At 44.5% G+C, this 15,061-nt stretch overlaps 1 protein-coding gene across 1 annotated transcript; it reads right to left on the bottom strand.

Annotated features, from left to right (window-relative positions):
• Nucleotides 1–12,603: 12,603 nt before the first annotated feature.
• Nucleotides 12,604–14,714, bottom strand: LOC134286423 (uncharacterized; the record flags this gene model as incomplete). The annotated part of the gene is made up of 2 exons (XM_062848032.1): nt 14,113–14,714; nt 12,604–12,681 (listed from the first exon to the last, which is right to left on the bottom strand). Coding segments are annotated over exons 1-2 (600 nt in total), but the record flags the coding sequence as incomplete, so codon positions are not given.
• Nucleotides 14,715–15,061: the final 347 nt, after the last annotated feature.

Genomic DNA, 15,061 nt, shown 5'->3' with positions numbered 1-15,061 from the left:
CCTTCTCAATCTAGCTGAAGTCAGAAGGACAACAGTGCCCAGGCTGCACTACCAGCTAAGCACACAACTCTTAGCTGACGGTCTTTGTCATTGCTTGACCCGTGGAAGCATGAGGTAGGAACTTGTGAGGATCAGAGCTATGTTGGACGCTCTCCTTTTCGACTCACTGTTTTGCAGATGCAGTACGATCTGGCAAATGTGGGACGTGGACGAGGAGAACTGCAGCCATGAACCTAGTGCCGTGGCGAGGAATTGTTGATTCAGTTTTATTGTTATAACGATGTAATATGTGACAATTTGTTCACCACTGGAGTATCGCAGAAATTTTCATAAGTGCGAAAACGTAAATTGAAGTTGCGCGATTGCATCCTCCAACTCGGTGCCTTCGGAGCTCTTATTTGGCGTAGATTGAAGAAACAATGCGCTGAAGACACCAACTCGATTTGTTGCAATTGCGTACATTTATAAAGGTGTTCGCACTTATGAAAACTAAGTCCGCAGTCCAGCGGTGAACGTAATGCGCAATACCTACTACATAAATAAAATGAAATGAATGTAACTTTTTATAAGTGAGTGCCCACAACACCGTAGCCCACTAGAACTACTTTAATAAAATATCTCCGCAATTTAATAAGGAATAATTACTAAATTATCACAACTGAGCAATCATATCAAAACACAGAGTATTCAAAATAATTTACCCACGCAAACATTACTTTAATATTCTACCATTCAAAGAAAGTGCTATCGATTTCTTCCAACTTTCAAACGAAACCGCAAACACAGCCATTGTTTCGTATCCACGTCACGTTCTAGAATAACGATCTTTTCAATTTCCCAAGATGTCACTTCCCTAAGACAGGCCTATAATCAAATATCGGAAGCCGTCTCTCAATCCCCCCATTGTCTGGTGGTGGCGGCTTTTTTGCTCAAAATTCAAACGCAGACAAAAATTGAAGGCCGACCTCGCTGGGGTTGACTGGCGGATGGATTATATGCCCTGGAGATTTACAGGGATCTGGACGTTTCAATTAACTTTGCATTGCGAGCGATGAGAGTGTACCGTCTGGGAATAAAATCTCCGAAAAAAAAGCTATCTCCGGTCAATGGGGGTGGTTTGCGAAATGTTGAAAATAAAGTGCGGCTCGGTTCACATAGGAATTGATAACAAAAAAATTCACAGCATTTATTAACCAAGCAACAAAAGTTGGTTGGTTAAAGTAAAACCCCCGCTATATTTAAAATGCTAAGATCAGTTCAGGGAAATGGAAATCAAATTACCATTACCTCAAAATGAGAATCGATAAATAATGATTCAGACAATGGTTTTATATTGCCCTCCAGCTCAACCAGATTTTCATCGATCCATTTAAAAGTCGCTCACCTTCTTCCGAAGTTCCCCAGGCAACATCCAAATATTCCGGGAACCGCAACGACAAAGTTGTGGCCATTACTCTGACCGGAAACTAGTTTTTCAATTTGTTTGCCTTCGGAGAGCAATTAGCTACATTGCATTTCTGCCACCGTTTTCCATTCTCGGTTCTCGGGGTGGGCAACCTTTTGTGCGCGCCCGGAATGGATTGGTTTGCTGCCAGTTCGCCGGAACGACCAGCACGCCACCTCGTGTGAACCGAGCGAGTACGAGCCGTGAACGTGAACAATAAAACACAAGAACATTTGCAATAAAAGAAAGCACTTTTGCCGCTCTTCAGGCCCAGACAGACACACGAAAATGGACCAAGTTACAAGGTTGGTGGTGGGTGCGCGGAAGGGTTTCACCAGTGCATCGTCGAAAGTGCAATAAATTACCGGCACTCGGTTCTGGTTTGGCAGTTCACGAGGCTCTTCAGAGAATTGCCACCAGCATCAGTAAAGGTTCCGCCGGTGGATGTTCTACACTGTGTAAAATACGACAGAATTAATGCTTCCGCATGTTTTCAGTGCGAAATAGGGGGCCCACTCGGTAGATTCGTTCACACGTGCAACGGAGAAATACGACGATAAAGTTGAAAGTGTTTTTAGGTTTTAGCACAGAGAATAGAGTTGAAATAAATTGCCATCGAAAAGTTGTGTAAGAATTCATATCGAAACACGTTAAGGCCGTCGAACAGTCATAGAACTAAAAGAATCGATTGGTGGAATCGAGAGTCATTTCTCAGGTGGGAGCCTAGTGTTCTTTTCTAAGCAAACTATATCCACCCATTGTGGACTTACCACCTTTGGCACCGGGAGGTGACCGAGCACCGGGGCACACGGATTGCTCAAGCAGAGTAAGCCTAGGCATGGCGGGGGCCCAGCAGTGTGTTGTGAAACGACTTCTGCTGGATTTGGAAGAAGCATTAGTCGGACCGGCTAACAAAATTAACGCTAACAAGGGAATATTAGTGTGCAAACATTGTGTATATTCTCTCTTCTTCAACCTAGCTGGACTCCAATCGTTTGAGCCCTAACATGCTGTCTAATCATCTTCTTTCTCTCTATAAACATTTTCTTCGGTACTAGTACTCCCGGAGCCGCCTTCATTTCGCCATCCTGGGACGCTCCACCTACGGCCACCTGTCACGACCTCGTTTGTTCGTCGCGGGAATCTGGACCACCGCCAATTCAGTGTGTCATATCCGTCACCTGCTCGTGCCGACCGGATGTGGGCGCTGAGTCGTCGGTGTGGAACCCCTGCCTTGCTTGGGAGTCTACGCTGGCAGGATGGCTTCGCGAGCAAAGTGGTCGGATCGGAATCCGTTTCGGTTGAGTGGATGTGATTCCACGGATACTCCTCAGAACAGCCCTCTCCGAAATGGGCAACTCGAAGCTGTATGGAAAAGATCCCTGTCGGGAAATGTTCATTAGACTCCGCAGATGGAACGAGCAGTGATACAGACTTACTTCTATGTGAAGGCTCTTCTTGATTGATGGCTATCCCCGATGTTAAGAGCTCTTGTCAGCTCCCGGATGATTCAGCTGTTCTGACAGATCTGTGTGCTGCCCACTTCAATTGCTTTCGTGGTTTCCTGCAATACCCTCCGTGTTAGCTTACCGTTAGAAAATTTCTTTGTCCACTTACCAAGCAGATTTTGGTTACTTTTCCGGCGATTCCCTAGGTCGCAAGCTGCCTCTGACTAACGCAGTGGATGCGGAACCAGACAGACGGAGTCTCTTCGTAAAAATCCGACGGATGTTGGCGTCTAATTGGGTTCTGCAATGGCAATGTTATTAACCATTTGCCTTCAGGTTTTTTGGATTCACCTACCGATCGGTTGGTGGTAATTTTCCTGGCGCTTCCCGAGATTGTGAACTCCTTCCGGTCAACGTACTAGTTGCATTGACCAGGCTGTTCGAGAGCAACGTAATTTTTTAGGTGGACTGTACTGCACGCCGACATGTGCTCCGTAGTCCCAAAATTCTTGGTAATGATGTCACAGATTTGTCGTCTTGGAATTTTGTTATTTCGCTTACCGAAACTTTCCGGAGATGTTCCAGATGATATTCGTCAATGCACTAGATGACTACAGTTCGCGTGGTGAGTGCACTAGGTAGTGTGCTTGATGCCAGCCAGCTGGTGAGATTCGGCAATAACTGACACCGATAATTAGCGATTCACAGGATCGATTCTGGTCGGTGCTTTGCGACGGTATTTCGCAATTTCCGAGCGGTTTCGTCACCGTGCGGATTGGGTGCTTGCTGCTCGAATATACACACACGATTTGACCACTTTCGCGAACCGAATTCTCCACCCGCACCGCCGGTACCTGAATGAGCCCGTTCGTACCTTTTCTGCTTGTTGTTGCTCTAGCGGTGGAGGTTTTTCTTGCCATGCGAATTATTGCTCCCCTTTTATTTTCAAGCCAGATGGCCCATGTGGCATATTATTTACGTTCAACTAAGTTTGCACACTAAACCAAATTTACTAACGTTGAAAACAATACCTAATGTAACAAGTGGGCTCTGCTGGGCCTCTTCAGAAATTCCACACACCCGGAAGCAACTCTGTACAAGCAACATGGCACGCAACAGGCTTCCAAAGTGTCACAGCCCAGCAAGGAGTACCTCGGGCACATTAGGAACGACGCCAGAAAGTTCCTGATTATGGTATAGGTACTGGTTATGCTTTTAATTGGTACTGAGATGGTACACGCTCCTGATTACCGCTGATCCGGCTCTGAGTCCCCCATAAGGCCTGGACTTACCCTCGGGTGGCCTCCCTGCTTGCATAGATTACCACCAGGAACATTGGCGACTGTTTCATTTGCAGTGAGGGATAGCGGATCTAAAGGGGACCCAACAGAAATTACTACCAAATCCATCAACAACAATGTGATCGAGAGTGGAGAGGTAGAGGGAACGGCGTTGAACCCGTTCGCGCGAGGAGGACTGACGAGGTGGCCACTAGAAGGGACTAGTGTACCCACCAGCGAGCAGAAAGCAGGAGGTTCAACAGAAGGAGCACGAGGCGGTGCAGCACCGGCCGAGGAAGCGTAGATGACCGGCGTGGACCTCACACGGGGGCTGAACCGTAATAGGAGCAGACAACCAAAGAAGTTGGTGGTTGCTAGACGAGCTGATCGACTACACGAGCGGGCGGATTATCCACCAACAACGACCTGAAACAAAGCCTGCTGAAGCTCTGCTGGCGCTCGCTGGCGCTGGCCAAGAAGGAGGAATAGTGGAGTGCGGCTGATACGAGCAGGGAGGAACGATGCACACAAACGGACAGCTTCCGCTTCCCCGTCCGGCAGTGGCGGTGAAGGGTAGATGCACCAAGTGCACCGATCCACCTGCTAAAGGGTACGGCAGGCACGAAGATCGTCACGATGAAGTTCCCCGTAGGGGAGGTGAACAAGGCGACTACAGTCGGCAAGATCAACGTAGGCTGGTCATTGTGTCCGCTCAGCATGTACGCGCCGCCAGTAACGTGTTTCAAGTGCTTCGAGCAAGGACACAAGTCGTGGGCGTGTAAAGGCCCCGACAGGAGCAAACTCTGCAGGAAGTGCGAACTGGAAGGTCACATCGCTAGAGAGCGTAACTCGCTATGTCTGATTCGCACGGCGAACAAGGAACACATGACGGACGGGCCTAAATGTCCAGGCACGCGTGGAGGTCGAACCAACCGACTATAATGCAGTTTACACAGCTGAACCTGAACCACTGTGAAGCTGCACAGCAGTTGCTGTGGCAGTCATTCTCGGACTCGGAGTCAAGTACAGACATCGCCCTACTATCGGACTCATACCGCATCCCTTCCGATAACGGGAACTGGGTAGCGGATAAGGCCAAGCTAGCGACGATCAGTACAATCGGTCGTTTTCTGGTCCAGGAAATAATTTCCCACGTCGCACGAGGGCTTCGCAATAGCGAAGATCAACGGGGTGTACTAGCAGTTGTTATGCTCCTCCTAGGTGGCCGATAGACCAGTTCTCGTCTATGCTGGATTAGCTAACAAGCGCACTAGTGGGATAGAGTCCCGAGGTCATCGGTGGAGACTTCAACGCCTGGGTGACTGAGTGGGGGTAGCCGCTAGATTAACGCGACAGGCTGGGCTCTACTCAAAGCTATAGCTAGACTGTAGGAATGGTGCAGAGGCCATCATTGATGTGACCTCCTGGAGGCCGGGTGTAAACCCTTGCTCGGACTGGAGGATCGCTGATGGACACATGCACAGTAACCATCTGGCGATTCGATATAGGGTGGAACACGAAGGAAGACAGCACAGCCGAAGGTCATCGATCGTCATCAAGGATGGCTGACCTCGCGATCGAAAAGCCGGCATTTGTGGAGAGATTGCTTATGAAGGGTAACACCGACGGTCTATCCAGCGATGGTCTAGTCGGAACCCTAAACCGTGTATGTGACGCCGCTATGCCAAGACGATCCCTACCCAGAAATCGACGCAAACCGGTGCGGTGTACTGGTGCTGTCCAGAAATCGCAGAACTCCGCACATCCTGCCTAAACGCTAGAAGGAGAATGCAAAGAGCTCGCACCGATGAGTGTAAAATGGAACGAAGTGAGACCTACAGGGCGGCTAAACTGGCATTGAACAAAGAGATTAAGGCACGTAAGCGACCGTGCTTCTAAAATCTCTGCCAGGCAGCAAACACGACCCCATCGGATGAGGCCTACAGAGTAGTCATGGCCAAAACCGAAAGGCGCGTCAGCACCTCCAGAACGCTCCCCCGAGATGCTGCAGAGGATCGTGGAAACATTGTTCCCGCGCCACGATACAGGACCATGGGCCATAGAGGCTAGCCCTGACGTGTTCGGAATGGCTATGCAGATTTGCCTTGTCAGAGGTGGAAAAGGCAAAGATTGGTTCTACTGTCCAAATCCAGAAAGACAGCTGGCGGCCCGTCGGCATACAGACCTGTACTGTATGAAAAGTATCATTCTGTCGAGGTTGATTTTCTATACCGAGAAACCCGATGACTCTGCCCTCTCGTATAATGAGTTCGGCTTCCGGAAGGGTCGATAGACGTTGGACGCTATTAGAACTGTAACCAACATGACTGAGATAGGACTCCAAAAGTGTTGGAGCTAGTCCACCATGGCCACGCAGGCCATAGCGAGGCTAGCTCCGTCGATGCCTGTTTCTTAATTACAATGAAAAAAGAACGCTAGACATCTTCCATCAAACTAGACGGCTGCCGACTGATACCTCAATCTGCAACCGTCACACTCTTTATTCCATTCAGGTATATACAATTTAACAATCTTCTTCCATAATAATATACCTCTACCATCTCTCCAACAATTGTACCCAAGTAACACACTTGTCACCGAAGAGTCACAGCGGCGCAGGTTTTTGTTGTGCAGAAGTCATTGTGACTTACTTCTAGCAAGCAAGTGTTTATTTGTTAGAAGTAAGTCACAGTGACTTCTGCGCAACAAAAACCTGCGCCGCCGTGACTCTTCGGTGACAAGTGTGTTACTTGGGTACCTACCAACCATACTGCCGCCGTTCACGTACCTGAAGGTTCGACGCTACCCGAGCGTTCTACGCTACCTAACTTCCAACAAAAAGAAGCGAATGGGACCCCGCTATTGCGCGGCCATCACGCTGGACGTAAAGAATGCATTCAACAGCGTCAGCTAGACCGCCATCTTGGCTCACGAGAGTAGACTTCAGCACCAGCTCGATCTTCGTGAAAGGATACCTTGATACCTTGTTGGCTGCAACTTTACTGGAACGCCGAACGTATAGTAGAGTATCATCTTCGTCGGTTTTGGGTGATGTTCATCCAGTTTCCCCGAATGTGTAGGGATCGCAGATCTTCTTCAACCGCGTGCAGCCAGTGCGTTCGCGGCCGTCCATGAAGTCACCTACCTCTACCTGGTTCGCTATTCTTTCTTCCGAAATCAGCCCACTGAAGTCTGCCGTATTACCACCGAGATTTTTGCGCTCCTACCTCCTTTAACGTCCACCGGCCGAATCAGCGTCTTATATAGAGCGAATTTCGTTTGCGTTTAATAGTAATACGGGACTTAAGCCTATTCGCGACTGCATTCATTCATTTATTTAGTTAACATTAAATTCATGATAATACTGAATCAACAATTTGCCGCCATAATACTCGATTTGCAGCTGCAGCTCTCCAACGTCGGTCACGCCCAACACTCGCCAGATCACGCTCCACCTGGTCCGCCCATCGTGCTCTCTGCGCTCCACGCCTTCTTGTACCAACCGGATGGTTAGCAAACACAAACTTTGCAGGGTTGTTGTCCGGCATTCTTGCAACATGCCCTGCCCATCGTATCCCTCCGGCTTTGGCCACTTTCTGGATGCTGGGTTCGCCGTAAAGTGCAGCGAGCTCGTGGTTCATCCTTCTCCGCTACACACCGTTCTCCTGCACGGCACCGAAGATCGTCCTTAGCACCCGTCGCTCGAAAACTCCGAGTGCTTGCAGGCTCTCCTCGAGCAACGTCCATGTCTCGTGTCCGTAGAGAACCACCGGTCTTATTAACGTCTTGTACATGGTACATTTGGTGCGGGGGTGAATCTTTTTTTACCGCAGTTTCTGCTGGAGCCCATGGTTGGCACGACTTCCACTGATGATGCGCCTTCGTATTTCACGGCTCACGTTGTTGTCAGCCGTAAGCAAGGAACCGAGGTAGACGGATTCTTCTACCACCTCGAAAGTATCCCCGTCTATCGTAACATTGCTGCCAAGGCTTGTCCTGTCTCGCTCAGTCCCACCTACCAGCATGTACTTTGTCTTAGCCGCATTCACCACCAGTCCGACCTTTGCCGCTTCACGTTTCAGCCCGGTGTACAGTTCTGCCACCGTTCTAAATGTTCTAGCAATACTATCCATGTCATCCGCAAAACAGACGAATCGGCCGGATTTCGTGAAGATCGTTCCCCGGCTGATAAGCCCGGCTCGTCGCATAACACCTTCCAGGGCGATGCTGAATAGTAGGCAGGAAAGTCCATCACCTTGTCGTAGTCCCCGTCGAGATTCGAATGAACTGGATAGTTCACCCGAATTCCTTACGCTGTTCTGCACACCGTACATCGTTGCTCTTATCATTCTGGTAAGCTTCCCGGGAAAGCTGTACTCGTCCATGATTTTCCATAGCTCTGTGGACTGCAATACGCCTTTTTACTTCACGGGAAACGTCATTATCATATGTCACAAGTGTTCCAAGATAAACACATTCTTCAACAACTTCAAACAGCATCTCCATCAACCACTACCTCACCACTAACATAACTAGGCCTGTTTCTGTCTCTACCGGGTATCGTGTACTTCGTCTTGATAGAGTTAATCGTCAAGCCTATCCTCGCTGTCTCTCTCTTCAGAGGAGCATAAGCTTTCTCCACTGTTCTACAATCGATGCCGATGAGATCAATATCGTCCGCAAAACCGAGAAGCATGTGCGACCGTGTAAGTAACATACGACGACGTCTGAAGTACTTCTCTACAGGTAATCCAGATAAGATTTCCATACGATAAAACCTTGAAACTCTGAAATACATTTAAACACCTCAAAACCCTCTGAAACTTTCTTGAAAGCCCTCCAAATTATACATGAATTCCCGGAAACCTCTCCGGAATCCTCCTGAAATTGCTTGAAAAGCCTTATTCCGCCTCAGGTACCCCGGGAAACCCTGGGAACCCCCGACAGCCCTCATCAAACCCTTCTGAAACTGCCATGAAATTTGAAAATGAAAATGTGACATGTGAGGAATTGGTTTTAGTCAAAATTAACGAACAATAAAATAAATGATAATAATAATAATAATGCTGATACAAAATTCATTTAGATTTTCTGTCTAACATCTCAAACCCCCCCCCCCCTCCCCAATTTGGCTACATTTTGGATTTTGAGGGGCAGATGAAAAATATTTATCAAAACTATCGGGTCTTGTTAAAAAATATTTAGCAAATCGGATGAGTTTTCAATATTTTTCAGATTGAACGCTTTATTATTTTTATATAATACATCGACCAGCCTGAGTGTTGGAACGAAAATTAAAATAAATATTTGTAAAGTACCCATTAGACTGTTTGTCAATTGAGCAAATATTTGTCATTTTTTGACAAATATATTTGACAAATAATGTAATGGCCAAATATGTTTGACCAAATAAATAAGGGGAAATATTTGGTCGTTATTTGCAATGCATAGGCAAATAATCGCCTACTTGTCGACAGCCAAACATGTTTGCCCGTGACAATTGGAATGTTTGGAGTAGTGTCATTTCCGTGCGTTTCCGATTGAACTCATCGATTTGTACCCATTTTTGGACTGTTACCGGGATTAAACTATCATGTCGGAACTACTAACAGATGACGAATCTGTATGTTTGTCGGATGATCTTGATGGTATGATTACCAAAAGTTCAGCGCCGAAAAAAGGATCGCAGAAAGGACGCAAGAAAGTTTCAGGAGAATGGAACGAGAACAAAACCATGGCCTTGATTGCTGCCGTGGAAATACAAGAATGTCTCTGGAATGCTGTGAATCAAGATTATAAGAACAGAACTTTGAGAAGCAGAGTATGGGAGGAAATATCAGAGAATATTTTCGATAAAGAATTCAACGCTACAGAGCTAGGAGCGAAGTGGTCAAATCTTCGAGTTCAGTTCAGATCATACCACGCAAAAGCGAAGAAGACGAAATCTGGCCAGGGAGCAAATGAGAGACCAGTGGTATGGAAATACTATTCCCATATGTTATTTGTGGCAGCTGCAGAGGAAAAGCAATCTACACAGTCTGAGTCAAACTTGGCAAGTAACAAATACGTTTTTCCAAACATTATTACCCCTTATGTGGCCAGCAGGGTACCCGGGTACCTTTTTCGAATTCAAATCTCGATATTTTTATGATTTTTGAGAGTAGGAAGTTGAAACTGTGCTAGATCTTAGAACTCGTGAATATATATCTATTAATGGGGTTGACCGAATTCCCTAGTGAGGAGGGGATGGGGGAGGAGCCATTGATTTTTTATATTACGTGGAATGCCGGCAGGGTACACGGGTACCCACGAAACTGAAATGACCATATTACCGTCAATTTTTCACCGGTTTTAAAATTTTTTGGTTCATTTTACTCAGAAACTAATTACCTAATATCTAGAAAATATGTGATTGCACCGATCTTATGACTGTAGTTTCCGGAAAATCCGGATTTTCGGGAGTATGTCCTTATACCATATTGAATCTCACATTGTTGAGCCTAGGATACCGTATAGTGGCCATTAATTGCTTAATGATCCCAGGCTGGTCAGATACTATATGCTGAAGCAATTTTAGGATGATTTATACCGATATTGCCACTAACCTACCGAAAATTCCGAGCATTGTTTTGTATAAAAACATAAGCCCGAAAATCCGGATTTCCCGGCACCCACGGTGATCGGACCGGTCAAACTAAATATTATATGGATAGATAATGAGTTTGTGAGTCGAATGACCAAAAAATAAAAAATAAAATCGGTGGAAAATTGACGGAGATATGATCATTTCAGTTTCGTTGGTACCCGGGCACCCTGCCGGTATTCTACGGGTGTTTTTTTGCTGATCACACTACGGTTAATCATTCTAGCGTTTTCATGCTGTCGAATGTATTTTTAAAGTCAGTAATTGTACTGGATGAGTTAGTATATGGGGCTTTCCATAAACCACGTGGTCATGGGGGGGGGGTTCGGCCAATGACCATTTTGTATGGACAAATAAAAAATTTTGTATGGACTAATGACCACGCGGGGGGGGGGGGGGGGGGGGGTCGAAAAGTTCCAAAAAAATGACCACGTGGTTTATGGACAGCCCCTATACGCCTAGCTGTCGTTCCTGGTTATGACTACTGATAGCTAGTGAACAAAAAAGTTAAATCCATATTGTAGGGGGCAGCAGGCAGTATGGTTATCGTAAGGTTTTTGTCAATGTTTCATGCAAGAAGCCATTAAAATTAACTTTTATATACATGTCTAGGGTAACCAATATAATATGGACTCCCAAATATTTTAGACCCCCGGGTCATATTATCACAACTCTCACAGATTTAATGAAGCGATGACGATTTTTTTAGAAATAATTCGCTAAATTAGATTGCTCGCTGGAGATATCATCATTGGCCTTGAAATTATTTTATGACAATCTTGTTATCCGTACGAGTGACGCAACATGTTTACGAAAAGAGAATATGGTTCTGAAGAAACTTGCAGATGTAAACAGACGTTTTATATTCTAGCGCATTAAATTCGCAAAGTTAATCTATTCAGCCTTTGTTAATGGCACAAATGTCCCAAATGGAGGATAACGTGCCTCTGGAGCCAGCCTTCTGATGTGTAACACCCTCTGAATCTGTTTGATTTTGACTTAAACTCAAACTAATGTCCTCTAGGGGGCCAAAATTCAACCGTTACCCCATGCTGCTACTAGTATGACCAAATTTCAGATAGAGTGGTCCATATTTTTTTTTTTCAAAACTCATTTTATTTTTAAATCATTACATTTGAACCATTTGGCCGATTTTAAACTTCTTTTTTTTTTTGTTTAAAAGGTATTGAATTTTATTTTTAAGGAAAATACATTGAAGGGACCAAATTGTGTTTAGGTGCGGACGAATGTGACAGATACACTTGTAATCTTCCTCAGTGTCAGTTATCCAACGACTGGATAAATAAATAAATTCGCTACTCTCTTTATTTTGCAAAAATAAAAAAATCTATTCATTCATTTACATTTAAATATATACATGTATTCCATTTTCCTATACTACAGAGTTTGCATAATATCGCATAATCGCATAATACTATTATTATTTAAATGCATATATGCATCAAACATGTCAGATCTGACAATATTGCCACGGAACTTCTCCTTCATTGATGAAATACTGCTCAAATTCTGCCCGAATTTTTTTCGGGTCATCGGCAATGTTTAATCTGTCAGATACAACAGGATACAAGTTGGCATCGCTCACTGTTTGTCTCCACTCACCAGGAATCAGAGTACCTGTAAAGATTTATAATAATTAAGACATACCTATTAAAAACACGCTTCTTCCAACTTGCATGTTCTACATTACACTACCTTGAGCATCGTAACGGTCAAACGATCCTGGAGGGGCATACGATCTCCGACATCTGTGCATCAGATAGTTGCGCCAATGCAATTAGGGAAATTCCAAAGTCGATCGAACTTTGTGGCGACTTCCTTCCATTCGTCCTTTGTTGAAGGAACCTTAAAAAAAGTAATAATTGATGTTTAATTCACAGGTATTGAACGTTGAAAATGAATCTAACTGTTCCCCTGCACCGGAAAATATCAACCGCAAACGCAGAAAGATCGACTGCCATCCATCACCAGAAGATGGTTCAAAGAAGGTGGCCTTAGAAGGGATGCAACGTGCCTTAGCAAGTTTAGAAGAACGGGAAGATGCTTTTCAAATTTTTGGAAACTTTGTTGCGTCCGAGCTAAGAAAAATTGAAGACCCCATGATGGCAAATAGAATTCAACGCGTCCTGACACGTAATCTAATGGACTTACTTGATGAAGCCGAGGAAGATTGATCAGTTTCAGAAATAAATAACGAAAGATCATATTTGAAGACAAAACTTATATAGTATTGTTTTATAAACATTAAACATCCTACTAGTTTGGTGTCCTGACCGCTATGGGAGAGTGTAACCTATTAGCATGTACTTTAACGCTAGTTTATCCACTTCCGCATGAGTCTTAAGCTAGGAATACATCTGGTTTACGACTTGCACAGAGCTGAAGAAATCTACCGTGAGTGCTAATTGAGACCAGATGAATATCTGCAGTAAGTCTATCACAATTTTCTAAGCCATGTCATAAATAGTTCAGCCCACAGATACCCAATTTAGGATTATTCATTGACCCTAATGTAACCTAAGAGTGGAAGTGGGAAGGTCTCTGCGTTACACTCATCACTCAACATTTGCATAAGGAAGCCGAAAAAGATAGAAAAACAACTTGAGCCTAGACAAACTGGTTGGCAATAGGAAATGTTGTGCTGGACAACAGTATTAAACATGAACGATTTTCATCAATTTCATCATAGCTTTCAGGCGGGTTAATATAGTTAGTGGAACCAATAGTGCCCTTCGGTATGCATTGATTGTATTTCAGTTGTAATACTATCGTATAATTTATAATTGGTAGTCAGTTCGTTTACAGTGGAACGTTTTATATCATTTCAACCATTTTTTCCTAGATTCCTAATGCTAATGATGAGTGAGTGTAACTATGCTATGGCTTATATATTGATGATACACATGCTCACAGTGGATACTTATTTGGTTTGGTTTGTTCCATACATTGAACGAAAGACCACGCGGGAGTGTTCGCAATTTTCAGAAAAATGACCATGTAGCTTATAGACAGCCCCTTAGCTTAAGGCCCCGGATATGAAGAAACTGATGCTTAAGGTGCTACTACCTCCCATCACGATAAGATCAAATATGCATGACGAGGGTTCGTTTTTGGATTCAGAAAATCAAATTGTGTAAAAAAGAGTATAATCGAAATTATGCAACACATCTATGTTGCAGAAAAAAGAAATATTCACTACGTAAAAAGTGATAAATTATAAAAGACCTGCGGTTTGTCGTTCTTTCTGAATTATACTTCAAAACTTCCAAAACTTACTTTCATGAAATCCTTTCTCAAAACCATGTAGATGGCATCCAAAACTTCCGGGATAATTTGAGAAATTGTACATTGCGGGATGCGGAAAAGATACTGTAATGACGAGAAACTTTCACCGGTAGCCAGGTATCTCAATGTTAGTGCAAGGCGCTCCCCCGGGGAAATAGACTTCCGCATGTAGGTATCTTGTTTCTCGATGTATGGCGTCACCAACTTCAATAAATAATCGAACTCTTTTGCCGTCATTCGTAAAAAGTTCTGGTAGAGATTCGGGAGTTTGTTCCTTAGCTGCTTTAGTAGGTTCTCGTAGCATCCCTGATCTTCCCGTTGCCTGATCCATTCGTGGACCCAAACACTACGGCGCGATACTTTTGTCGGTGGCTCATCTTCGTCCAGGAGAATGTATGCCGCTCCTAAAATTGCGGCAACAGCGGCAAACTTCATGATTGAAACTTTCACTGACTCGAAACAGCACTTGTCAAAATGTTTGATCAAATATGTTTGTGTCAAATATTTGGCCATCGTCTACTTTGACAAATTTATTTGACAAAATATTTGGCCAAACTCAACGAAGCAAATATTTGGCATCATAGCAAACAGTCAAATGGCACCTTAACGGCCTAAATGAAAATCTAATAATATTTTGACTACCGCAGTGAACTTTTCACTTAGAAAATGAAATTTTAAGGAAGTCTACTTCAGTGGGAAGTATAAGAAACTGTATATTTCTCAACACCTAACTCTACGGGTACGATAACGATAAAAATAAATAAAAACACAAATTTCAGTACTAACCCTTCAACAATTAGCGAATTACCCTTCTACCTTTTCAGAGCAGCATTCCACAGCCATGCCGATGATTCCCCACGTTCAGTCAATTTCATTCCATTCCTTACATTCCTCTACGCTTCCCAGGCATGCAGTGCATCAGCATGTGTGGTCAATTTCA

This window comes from Aedes albopictus, chromosome 2 (genome assembly GCF_035046485.1).
Source record: "Aedes albopictus strain Foshan chromosome 2, AalbF5, whole genome shotgun sequence".
Lineage (NCBI taxonomy): Eukaryota > Metazoa > Arthropoda > Insecta > Diptera > Culicidae > Aedes > Aedes albopictus.
This window is presented reverse-complemented; position numbering and strand designations above follow the sequence as displayed.